Source organism: Ambystoma mexicanum, chromosome 13, assembly GCF_040938575.1.
Source record: "Ambystoma mexicanum isolate Mex_15411 chromosome 13, UKY_AmexF1_1, whole genome shotgun sequence".
Lineage (NCBI taxonomy): Eukaryota > Metazoa > Chordata > Amphibia > Caudata > Ambystomatidae > Ambystoma > Ambystoma mexicanum.
The window spans coordinates 424,840,945-424,853,732 of record NC_090938.1 but is presented as its reverse complement, the minus strand read 5'-3'; the positions used below and the strand labels follow the sequence as shown (position 1 = coordinate 424,853,732).

The 12,788-nt window shown below is 50.5% G+C and overlaps 1 protein-coding gene across 3 annotated transcripts in view; it reads left to right on the top strand.

The window, feature by feature from the left end:
• The first annotated feature begins 260 nt into the window (after window positions 1–260).
• LOC138521298 (vasoactive intestinal polypeptide receptor 1-like) overlaps window positions 261–12,788 on the top strand; it is a 1,228,255-nt gene continuing 1,215,727 nt past the window's right edge. For all 3 annotated transcript variants that reach the window (XR_011283008.1, XM_069634032.1, XM_069634033.1), the window contains exon 1: window positions 261–946. Coding sequence is in view for 2 of the 3 variants with exons in the window: in XM_069634032.1 (XP_069490133.1) it covers window positions 830–946 (117 nt within the window). In the remaining variant the exon portion in view is untranslated. The remainder of the gene's footprint in view (window positions 947–12,788) is intronic.

Below are 12,788 nucleotides of genomic sequence, written 5' to 3'. Positions count from 1 at the left end.
TTTGATCGGGGGAAATGGGGGGCTGTTTCAGGGATAGATAATGAGATGAGAGGGACTGAGTGTGGGGGGGGCAAGAAGTGAGGTGCGATTTGTTTGCAGGGCAAAGTAACGAAGAGGAGAGAGCATGCGATGTGGGAAGGGGTAGGACCAACAATGGGGGTGTTGGGGAGGGAGGAGAGAGCGAGGGGTTGGTGGGTGCTAGCAGAAGGTGCGGAAAAGTGAGGACCTCTAAGGCTTAGCGTTTGATTGTTTGCCGGGGACATAGGGAAGGCGAGGAAGGAGAACCGGGTAATAGGTGGAGCCCTGGGCTAAGGATGTCCTGTTAAAGGTACCCATCCTCGCAGGGGGCGGGGTGGTACTTCCCTATAATGGGGCATGTGCCGGCTCTCTCACTCGTGCCTGCTGTCATTAACGCTTGCTACTGAGAGCACCGAGGGAAAGCGCCGCGTCAGGACGGGAAAATCCCGCACTTTCACAATGACAGGCGGCAAACACCTGAGGTGGCAGCTGAGGGAGGGGCGGGCGTCGCTGAAGCTAAACGAACCATGACTATTGCCCACCTGCCCTTTGTGTCGTGTTGGGTTTCCGAACACATTTGGGCATCACGTGCCTGTTATATGACTTTGTGGGATTGTGACGAGCTGACGGGAGAGAGGGGGCACGGTGCCCGCGCGTTGCCTCTGGCGCACCCCAGTCCAGCGCGGCTTCGAGGAGCAGAGAAAGCCGCCCAGGGAAGGGTCCCTTGGGGGTCACCGGGGGCTGCGAAAGAACAGCGCGGGCTCCACAGGGAGACCAGAATAACGGAAGACAGACGTAGCCGGTACCCGCCATGGCGCTGAGATGTGAGATGCCACAAAACGCAGCTAGCAAAAAGTGTTACCAGTCTGCTCTGAGTGGAACGCGGTTCTGGACACAAGCGCTGCTGGTCCTTGCGGCCACTGAACTGGTAAGAAAACGCGTTTTTACACTTTCTGTGCTGGACGCCTCCCCCTCACGAAAATAAAAGGCTGGCGATACCTTCCCCACCCACCGTGCACCTGCTCGCCCAGCTGAGGGGTGTCCCCTCCTCAGCAGCTCAGGTCGCAGCCGCTCACACAAGCAACAAACTTCCCTGAATAGGATGCCAAGCTGACCGCCACCCCTCCCCCGCCCAAACCCCTGTGCGCTCTGCCACTTTTGGTGCTTCTCAGCCGCCGTGCTACCCTAGCAGTGTCCGCCGGGAGACGCCCAGGCTTGCCTTAAGAGTTCCCATCCCCGATTCCAGCCAATCTGAGAACGCCGGGAGTCTCTTCTTCCTGTGCTTAGCGTGCAGCCCGGGCTGTGTAGGCTGCGACACCTCACCTCTGCGTGACACGTCCGAGCAGAACTTTTTTTTAGCCATCTGACCCGATGAAATGTATTTACGATGTTAATTGTTCAGCCCTCTAAATGTGAATTAAAACGATGCATATATTAAAATAAAACATGCATGAAACACTTTTAGTTATTAATTGGAAAAACGTGGCATTTTGTGATTGTGGATGTATCTGCATATGGCGCTCGGACAAGGCACTGGAAGTTAATTCGGCGCTTTCCTGCACGCGGGTGGCTTTTAAGTCTTTGTATTGGTGGAGGTGGAGTAGAAAACCAGGGCAAGCCAAGTGATGACGGTTACTTGACACTTTATATCAGAAAATATGACTAAAGTTCCTTCGTAACTTTCCACCTCTGCAAAGCAAAGTTAAAGCCACACCTGACCCTACACACATATTTGGTGAAATTTGACGAGCGTTCTTTATGTGGAAAAGTCTGAAATGTAAAAGGGTATTTTTTTTAATGAGGTTGTCCATCGAACCACAAGAAACACTTTTTCTGGACATGTATCTTAACATTGTACGCTGTGGTTTTCATGATGTTTGCTATACATCAAGCCCTGACGTGGACCTACAGCACAACTTCACAACATTCACTCTACAATTTAAGGAGTTTATAGCATCGCTATAAGGTCCATGTTGTGAAGAGTTGATATGGGTATCAGCTATATTGTGCACATGTATGCATACATTATGTGCAAAAAAGTTTGGTAAAGTGATATTTTGGTGGCAATGCAAAACAGCAACCAAAAAAAAAAAAATCCCCCGGATTCGTCCACTGAGCTCTTTAGCTGTGACATGCCCTTAAGGCATGGCCTGGCACCCTCACACCACATGTTGCAGACAATGGATATGGTCTTTGCCAATCCCAGTGGGCATTTTTCCTGGAAATGACCCGGGACACCCAAATCACTTCATAGTGGTCCCTGTCCCTGCCCAGTGGTCACTTAGCCTCAGACATGGACCCCCAAATCCACCCGCTCTAGCCACTAGCCATGACACTTTGTGTCTCGGGAGGATAGCTCAGCAGCAGCGTGCTCGCCTTGGAAGCAAGACGACATGGAGCAACGCAGGTGCGATTCCTGGGTCCGCGCTTAAAAACCTCTGGGTATTAAGCGCGTTATAAATAACATATCATATAATATCACCTTGCCTCTAACAAGGCTTTCAGCCATGCACCAGTCCAACACCTCCCACCCCCCTCAATGTCAACCGTAGTGGGTGTTGGCTGTGGCCTGCTTCAGTGGCGAGTGTTCACTTTGCCGAGGGCATGGCCTTCAGCAATACCGACTACGCCAAACTCACCTGTAATAGCCACTTTACCCGAAGCAGCCACTGGCCAGGGCCCACTGACATGGCCAGTGTCATCTGTGCCTCCGGCAGGGCTTTCCGCCATTCCCTTGGCCTACCAAAGCCACCCACAGTGAGCACTGACCATGTTCACATGACATCACCTGTGGCCACTCCCCTCCTCCCCATCGTGGCCACTGCCATGGCCTGCTGCCAAAGGATGGGGCCCCTTACCCTCAATGTGGTCATGGCTACTGCCCATTATCACCAGCAGGCTACCCTCAAGCTACTGCCAGTGAAAACTGGACAGGGCCTGTGAGCGCTCCACCCTAAGTGCTCCCTGCCTGGGGGCAAGGCCAGCCTTCCACAATAGCCATAATGCCATACGAGTGTCAATGGGATGGGAGGATAGCTCAAGGCCAACGTGCTTGTCTTGGATGCAAAACAACGTAGAGCCACACAAGTTTGAATCTCGGTCCTGCGCTTAGAGACTGAGACTGGTAACCAGTTTGAACTGCGTTCCAAAAGGTTAATTAATAGCCACTCAGCTTGAATTGTCGCCAACTTCCACCCGTTGCTGGTTTACTTGCCACTAGTAGCCCAGCGGAGCAGAGGTGAGTCACAAACTACCAGATGGTTTAAATGATTTTAAGACCGGTTTAAGAAGCGACATATGTCCGTAGACCTGACTGGTGGTCCTCTGACATTGCAGCCTAACTGGCCATTTTTAAAAGACCTTAGAGAATATTGCATTTCATCCAGGAGCCTCCTTCGCACTTCCTTGGGTTGGGGCGGCCCAACGAGAATGGCAATTTGCCCACTTCTAGAGATCCAGGGCTCACTAGTGGCCTGTGGGCCCCGTGCTGGCCCATGGACACTACGGTCGAAGCCTCCTATTTAGTCCTTTTTGGGAACATACAATGCCTCCTGGGCTTGCCCTAAATAACACATGCCCTTAACATTTTGCTTGCTGTGCAACTGTCAGTGGAACCCACTGGAGTCCACGGGCCACAAAGGTCACTCTTCAAATATTGTCTGCCCTCTCCCAACCAGCCAGATTTTCTGTTTTTAGACTATCTAAACTGGACAATTTATATTGTATTCGAAGAAACAGGCCAGGTATATGGACCCTAATAGACTAATCAATATAAAATGGAGGTGGGCCCTCGAATATTCCTTCAGGACCCAGATATTGATGAGGAGATTTTGCCTACGTTTTCCCAGATTTAAAGCAAGCCACTGGACTACTTTGCCCAGTAAGCACGATTTCAGTATTCGACATGCACGCCTCATGAAAGTTGGGCAGACATCTCTCACCTTGTTCAGGTTGTACACGAGAGAAAACGGTGTTATATGGAAAAAATGCATGACAAACACATATTTTGGGAGCACCGTATAATGTCGAAAGAGCCTCACTACATTGTACAAAATAATTCAGAGTCAATAGTATATTATTTTCCAATGTTTTGTGAACATTCGTCAAACAGCAACACAATTTCTCAGTAAATTTGACTGTGCATGTAAAGTTCAATGAATTTCACAAAACACAATTTTAGCCAGATCTTAACCCACAAAGCAGATTAGGTGAAATTTGAATAACGTTTTTTTGTTTTAATGTTGAAAATGTTTATTATTAAAACTTTTTTCATAACTTGTTTTAATTAAATTGCCACCACACACCAATTAGGGCATTCCATCTAACCAAAAAAACACCTTTTCTGGACACATACCTCGAAATTGTCCGATTTGATTTTCAAGATGTATACACCAATAACTTACGTACTATATTGAGGACTATTTTGCCAAATGTTTTGCGGACATTCGTCAACGGCATTAATGGTGTAAGCATCTGAAAGTGTTCATTCATTGGGGAGTTCAATTTAGTCACAGGTGCAGGATTGCTATTGCCAACCCTGTTGTATGTATCATCTCCCTCTCTCAAATGTTAAACAATGACCCCAAAGATTCCATAAATCAGAGGTGGCATTATTCGACCATGGCATGCATGTTGACGTTCTTAATGTTGATATCACAAAGGCTGAAATCAGGAGTGTTCTGCAAAACATAGTTTAATTTGATAGAACGATATCCAGATACATAGATAGATTGCCAACATTATCATGTACACAAATCATGGAGTAAAGCTGCTCCTAAGAATATGATTGACAAAATAATGCCAACCGGCAGTCATCCAGAGGACGGTCCCATCGATACACACATGCATTCATGGGAACAGGCTCGGTGTCATTGGCTAGCGACTGGCAGCCAGGACATGCTGGCCACCACTTAGGGTAGCATAGTGACTGACTGTCATTTATCAAGATTGAGGGTCAGTTTACAGTAAATAACAATCAAGGCATAGTGTCTGACACGCGGGGACGCGGGGGCTGGTGCCTGGCTGTCAATCGCACAGGACAGGGAACAGTGTGTGACGTGAGTGGATATTGACTGACATCTAGGGAGGTAGTTACTGAAGGAGGATAGTGGCAGACATGGGATAGTGACCGACAGTCTAGGGATAGCGATGGACAGGGGATAGAAACAGACAGTCTAGGGATATTGATGAACAATCTAGAGATGGTGAAAGATGGGGGATAGTGACTAATAGAGATAGTGTCTGTGTCTGGCAGAAGACAGTGACTGACCTTCGTGAAAGGCAGGGGATAGTGACTAATAGAGATAGTGTCTGTGTCTGGCAGAAGACAGTGACTGACCTTCGTGAAAGGCAGGGGATAGTGACTAATAGAGATAGTGTCTGGCAGAGGACAGTGACTGACGTTGCTGAAAGACATGGGATAGTGACTAATAGAGATAGTGCCTGTGTCTGGCAGAGGACTGTGACTGACCTTGAGTCGATAGTGACTGACAGTTAGAAACAGTGAATAATGTGAAATAATGACTGAAAGTGGATTGACAATGAAAGAATGTTAATTGGCAGTCAAGGGATAGTTCGAGACAGGCAGGGGATAGTTATTGGCCATCAGCGGATAATGAATGGCAGTCGAGGGACAGAAGATGGCGATGGAAGAGCAATAATTTGTACAGTGGCTTTTATATGACTGAAACATGTATTTTAAGTATTTTTGTATGCACATGGGAATGCATTACAGTGCATGTGGTGACTGAGAAATCGTAATACAAGTTTCTGCTACTCCTACCTTATGTTGTAGTTTCACTACTTATGTTGGGATTAGGAATCGTGCTAGAAGTGGAAATCCACCAATGTTCCTTAACATTGCTGACGCGCATAGCCCTTTGCAAAATGGTGATCATAAAACACATGGTTGCCTAATGTGCGCAGGCGCATGATGTGTTAAAGAGAAGGTCTACTTTAATCGCATGAATACAGAAGGACTCTGCAGAATTGCAATTAAGATGCATTTGATGTAAGCTTAATTGCTGTATTCAGAGGAAACATCCCTCAGCACGCGAGGCAGGGCAATGCAATTACTTCATCTCCGCACAGACAGGACATTTATCTTTGAAAAAGCTGATATGCACAAGTGTAATCAATATCATTGGGCAAGCTGTGATAGACACACGCATGATCAATATCAGTGGGCACGCTATGAGATACACAAGCATGATCGGTATCAGTGGGTACGCTATGAGATACACAAGCATGATCGGTATCAGTGGGTACGCTATGATATACACAAGCATGATCAATATCAGTGGGTACGCTATGATATACACAAGCATGATCAATATCAGTGGGTACGCTGTGATATACACAAGCGTGATCAATATCAGTGGGTACGCTATGATATACACAAGCATGATCAATATCAGTGGGTACGCTGTGATAGACACACACATGATCAATATCAGTGGGTACGCTGTGATATACACAAGCGTGATCAATATCAGTGGGCACGCTATGATATACACAAGCGTGATCAATATCAGTGGGCACGCTATGATATACACAAGCGTGATCAATATCAGTGGGCATGCTGTGATATACACAAGCATGATCAATATCAGTGGGCATGCATACGGTGCACGTTTACAATGCAGGCAGGAGAGATCGTAAATGTACCCTTTAAAAGAAGGGCTGATTCCCACAGAGCTCGCCCCCCAAACCGAGGGTACGAAGAGTTGGCTTTTTTCTTAACAGAGTGGTCTCCCCAAGGGACACACTGAAACCCCCTGATCAGGGAGAGACCACCAGGGTAAGAGAACAGGTTGTCTTGAGGATAGTGGAACCATCATAGCTGGAGCAAGAGCATTCCTGGGAAAAGCCGCAACCTCACCCAAAGAGTAGCGGCATTCCTGGGAAAAGCTGCAACCTCAACCAAAGACTAGCAGCATTACTGGTAAAAGCTGCAACCTCACCCAAAGAGTAGCAGCATTCCTGTGAAAAGCCCAGACCGCAGGGATAGAGCCCCAGTGTTCATAGGAAGATATTCACAAGAAGATGCAGACCACCATGCCTAGTATTTAGATATTCATGAGAAGACCCCGAATATCTTGGGTGGGGTAAGGGTCTTGGTGAGAACGGCCGCAGCCTCTACAACAGGACGGTGCTATTCACAGAGGAAGACATCTTTCTTAGTAAATCTACAGCCACCAGGATAAAGCAGAGGTGTTTGATGAGAAGTGACCGAAACTCACGGAACAAGGGACTCCACGAGAAATCCAGGATCTTGCGGAACAGAGCCAGAATTCCATGCAGCATTCATGAGATGGCCCAAATGCCAATGAATAGAGCATGTGAAAGATCAAAGAGTTATGTACAGAGCAAGGGATATGTATGAGAAGAGTCTGACCCCCCCTTGTACAGAATAGGGGGTCGTCCTGAGAAAAGCTACGACCACATGGATATTTAAAGGGTATATATTAAAAGGGCATGTAGCCTATGGAAATAGTAACAGTATTCATGCAACTCACCAGATTGCATTAGTAGAGCACAGTTATGCATGGAACGAGTTAGAACATCATGGATAGTGCTTAATTTGTAAAAAAAAAGAAGTGCCATGGCCCAAATATATCCCAGCATTCCTGTGACGCTGTGTGTAGGCAGTCACCCACCACTGCTGCTAACACCCCTAGGTGTTCCCCACAGTGTCGATATATTTGGGGTTACACTACAGCTCGTACCTGCTCATTGTGGTTCATGGATGCACTGACTATCACCACTTCATAATTAAAGTGAGTCTGAGACAATAAGTGCCGTGGCTCAAAAAAAAGTGCTGTGGTTGAGCCCCAAACACCCCCACAAATTACGCACTGGATAGAACAACACACATCCTAGGAAGAGACAGAATCACTGGAAGAGACAGAATCCCATGCATTGAGGCTGGTACCTTCAAAAAGAGGCATAGTTTCACCGAGAGATAAACAGTACTCCTAAAAAATAAAGCACAATGTCCATGTGTCAGAGGTTCGAGGTAGATTGGGTACCCCAACGCTGAAGAGAGAATGGTATACAAAAAAATGTCAGGAAGAGTCCTGCACACATGAGAGAGTAGGCTATACGTAGGGCTTAGCCAAAAACGACTGTGAACAGAAACAGGGCAGGGAATACAACTAAGCCACAAAGGTTTGGCTGCCACAGGGGTTGAACAGAGAATGGGGACAGCGTTTACCACAATGTTATGGGTAGCTCTAGACTTCCGAGCGGTATGTTGTTTTATGGAAAAAGCAATGCTTTTGAAAGAGACTTCTAATCCATGACCATTTTTTAAATTTGTTATTGTAAAAGTTTTTGATTTTCAAGGTGTTGTTAATCATCGAAACAAAGCTTTACCTGCCATCCTACCTTTGAGCAAGTTGCTATTGCATTGCCTCACTCTGAATGCTTATAGAAAGGAGTGGACTTCTGTGTCTGGACCCTAAGGGACAAACAAGGGAACTGTACTCACAAGACAGTGGTACGTAGAAGTCCAGCAAGCACCGAACAGTGACTCCTAAAAAATGAACACACAGAATATTCAAATAAGGCACAATGGATAACACAGAGACACGCCAAAGGAAATGTGCACTCTTTGGCTGCTGGAACCCAGCCACCAAACCCTGGACAAAAAATGATATAAATGCAAGTCAAGACAAGAACAATGAAGCATCCCTTAACAAACATATCAAGGGAAAGAACAGGAATCCGAATCAATAAAGGTCTAAGACAAAAATAGAGAGCAAGTATGCCAGCAAGCCCACGGGCCCGATTCATGGAATTTTTTGCACTGTTCAAAGTGACTTTGCACTGCTGAAAAGTGACTTTGCGACACAAACCCTGATTCATGGAACTGCGCAAAGTGTATTTTTTCAGTGCAAAGTCAGTGCAAAGTCATTTTGTACTGCAAAAATTACTTTCTACTGATTTTGCACTGATGTTGCTCTGCGAAAATACACTGTGCACAGTTCCATGAATCAGGCAGTGCATGAAAAAGTCACTTTTCAGCAATGCAAGCCACTTTGAACCCTGCAAAACATTCTGTGCATCGGGCCCTCAGTACAGAAGTGCATTGGATTGAACTGGGAAATGTAAATTATGGACTGGAATCAAGGAACTGAGGACTGAACTGTAGACTGCTAAAAAATAAACTATGGACTAGAATCAGGGAAGTTATGGACTTAAACTACCGACTGAAATCAAGGACATGCAGGGAGAAAACAAACAATTGCAAGAAGGGAACAGGGAAACTCTGGGTAAACAGCAAAGGTGGTAGGAAGTGCAGCAGAGAGAATGTTATCAGAACTTCAGGAGCTGGGGAATCTGTAGGCTTATAGCCCAGAGCTGCAAGCAGAGAGCCCAGGGCTGCAGGCAGAGAGCACAGGGCTGCAGGCCGAGTGCACAGTGACGCCGGCAGAGTGCCCTGAACTGTAGGCAGAGAGCCCAGAGCTGTAGGCAAAGAGCCCAGGGTTGCAGTGAGAGAGCACAGAGCTGCAAGCATAGAGGCAAGAGCTGCAAGCAGAGCACAGGGCTGCAAGCAGAGAGCACAGGGCTGCAGGGAAAGAGCACAGCACTGCAATCAGAGAGGCTAGAGCTGCAAACAGAGAGCCCAGGGCTGCAGGCAGAGAGCACAGTGCTGCATGTTGAGATCCCAGAGCTGCAAGCAGAGAGCCCAGAGCTCAGGCAAAGAGCCCAGGGTTGCAGGCAGAGAGCCCAGAGCTGCAGGTAGAGAGCCCAGGGCTGCAAGCAGAGAGCCCAGAGCTGCTGGCAGAGAGCACAAGGCTGCAAGCAGAGAGCACAGGGCTGCAGGCAGAGAGCCCAGAGCTGCAGGCAAAGAGCACAGGGCTGCAAGCAGAGAGCACAGGACTGCAGGGCGAGAGCACAGAGCTGCAAGCAGAGAGGCCAGAGCTGCAACAGAGATCACAGGGCTGCAAGCAGAGAACAAATGGGTGCAGGGAAAGAGCACAGAGCTGCAAGCAGAGAGGCCAGAGCTGCAAGCAGAGAGCACAGGGCTGCGGGCAGAGAGCACAGTGCTGCAGGCAGAGAGCACATGCCTGCAAACAGAGAGCCCAGAGCTGCAGGAAGAGAGCACAGGGCTGCAGGCAGGAAGCCCAGAGCTGCAGGCAGAGAGCACACAGCTTCAGGGAGAAAGCACAGATCGGCAAGCAAAGAGGCCAGAGCGGCAAGCAGAGAGCGCAGGGCTACAGGCAGAGAACACAGGGCTGCATGCAAAGAGCCAAGAGCTGCAAGCAGAGGGCCCAGAGCTGCAGGCAGAGAGCACAGGGCTGCAGGCAGAAAGCCCAGAGCTGCAGGCAGAGAGCCCAGAAATGCATGCAGAGAGCCCATAGCTGCAGGCATGGAGCTTGGGCTGCATACTGAGATCCCAGAGCTGAAAGCAGAGAGCCCAGAGATGCAGGCAAAGAGTCCACGGCTGCAGGCAGAAAGCCCTGAGCTGTAGGCAGAGAGCACTGAGCTGTAGGCAGAGAGCCCAGAGCTGTAGGCAGAGAGCCCAGGGCTGCAGTGAGAGAGCACAGAGCTGCAAGCAGAGAGGCAGGAGCTGCAAGCAGAGAGCACAGGGCTGCAAGCAGAGAGCACAGAGCTGCAGGGAAAGAGCACAGTGCTGCAAGCAGAGAGGCCAGAGCTGCAAGCAGAGAGCCCAGGGCTGCAGGCAGAGATCACAGTGCTGCATGTAGAGATCCCAGGGCTGCATGCAGAGAGTCCAGTGCTGCAGGCAGAGAACACAGGACTGCAGGCAGAGAGCACAGGGCTTCAGGCAGAGAGCCAAGAGCTTCAAGCAGAGAGCCCAGAGCTGCAGGCAGAGAGCACAGGGTTGCAGGGAGAGAGCCCAGGGCTGCAGGCAGAGAGCCCAGAGCTGCTGGCTGAGAGCACAGGGCTGCGGGCAGAGAGCACATGCCTGCAGACAGAGACCCCAGGGCTGCAGGCAGAGAGCACAGGGCTGCAGGCCGAGTGCACAGTGACGCCGGCAGAGAGCCCTGAGCTGTAGGCAGAGAGCCCAGAGCTGTAGGCAAAGAGCCCAGGGTTGCAGTGAGAGAGCACAGAGCTGCAAGCATAGAGGCAAGAGCTGCAAGCAGAGCACAGGGCTGCAAGCAGAGAGCACAGGGCTGCAGGGAAAGAGCACAGCACTGCAATCAGAGAGGCTAGAGCTGCAAACAGAGAGCCCAGGGCTGCAGGCAGAGAGCACAGTGCTGCATGTTGAGATCCCAGAGCTGCAAGCAGAAAGCCCAGAGCTGCAGGCAGAGAGCCCAGGGTTGCAGGCAGAGAGCCCAGAGCTGCAGGTAGAGAGCCCAGGGCTGCAAGCAGAGAGCCCAGAGCTGCTGGCAGAGAGCACAAGGCTGCAAGCAGAGAGCACAGGGCTGCAGGCAGAGAGCCCAGAGCTGCAGGCAGAGAGCACAGGGCTGCAAGCAGAGAGCACAGGACTGCAGGGCGAGAGCACAGAGCTGCAAGCAGAGAGGCCAGAGCTGCAAGCAGAGAGCACAGGGCTGCGGGCAGAGAGCACAGTGCTGCAGGCAGAGAGCACATGCCTGCAAACAGAGAGCCCAGAGCTGCAGGAAGAGAGCACAGGGCTGCAGGCAGGAAGCCCAGAGCTGCAGGCAGAGAGCACACAGCTTCAGGGAGAAAGCATAGATCGGCAAGCAAAGAGGCCAGAGCGGCAAGCAGAGAGTGCAGGGCTACAGGCAGAGAACACAGGGCTGCATGCAAAGAGCCAAGAGCTGCAAGCAGAGGGCCCAGAGCTGCAGGCAGAGAGCACAGGGCTGCAGACAGAAAGCCCAGAGCTGCAGGCAGAGAGCCCAGAAATGCATGCAGAGGGCCCATAGATGCAGGCATAGAGCTTGGGCTGCATACTGAGATCCCAGAGCTGAAAGCAGAGAGCCCAGAGATGCAGGCAGAGAGTCCACGCCTGCAGGCAGAGAGCCCTGAGCTGTAGGCAGAGAGCCCTGAGCTGTAGGCAGAGAGCCCAGAGCTGTAGGCAGAGAGCCCAGGGCTGCAGTGAGAGAGCACAGAGCTGCAAGCAGAGAGGCAGGAGCTGCAAGCAGAGAGCACAGGGCTGCAAGCAGAGAGCACAGAGCTGCAAGGAAAGAGCACAGTGCTGCAGGCAGAGAGGCCAGAGCTGCAAGCAGAGAGCCCAGGGCTGCAGGCAGAGATCACAGTGCTGCATGTAGAGATCCCAGGGCTGCATGCAGAGAGTCCAGTGCTGCAGGCAGAGAACACAGGACTGCAGGCAGAGAGCACAGGGCTTCAGGCAGAGAGCCCAGAGCTTCAAGCAGAGAGCCCAGAGCTGCAGGCAGAGAGCACAGGGTTGCAGGCAGAGAGCCCAGGGCTGCAGGCAGAGAGCCCAGAGCTGCTGGCTGAGAGCAAAGGGCTGCGGGCAGAGAGCACATGCCTGCAGACAGAGAGCCCAGAGCTCCAGGAAGAGAGCCCAGGGCTGCAGGCAGAGAACCCAGAGCTGCAGGCAGAGAGCACAGGGCTGCAAGCAGAGAGCATACAGCTTCAGGGAGAGAGCACAGATCTGCAAGCAAAGAGGCCAGAGCGGCAAGCAGAGGGCCCAGAGCTGCAAGCAGAGGACCAGAGCTGCAGGCACAGAGCACAGGGCTGCAGGCAGAGAGCCCAGGGCTGCATGCAAAGGGCCCAGAGCTGCAAGCAGAGGGCCCAGAGCTGCAGGCAGAGAGCACATGGCTGCAGGCAGAGAGCACAGGGCTGCAGGCAGAGTGCACAGGGCTGCAGGGAGAGAG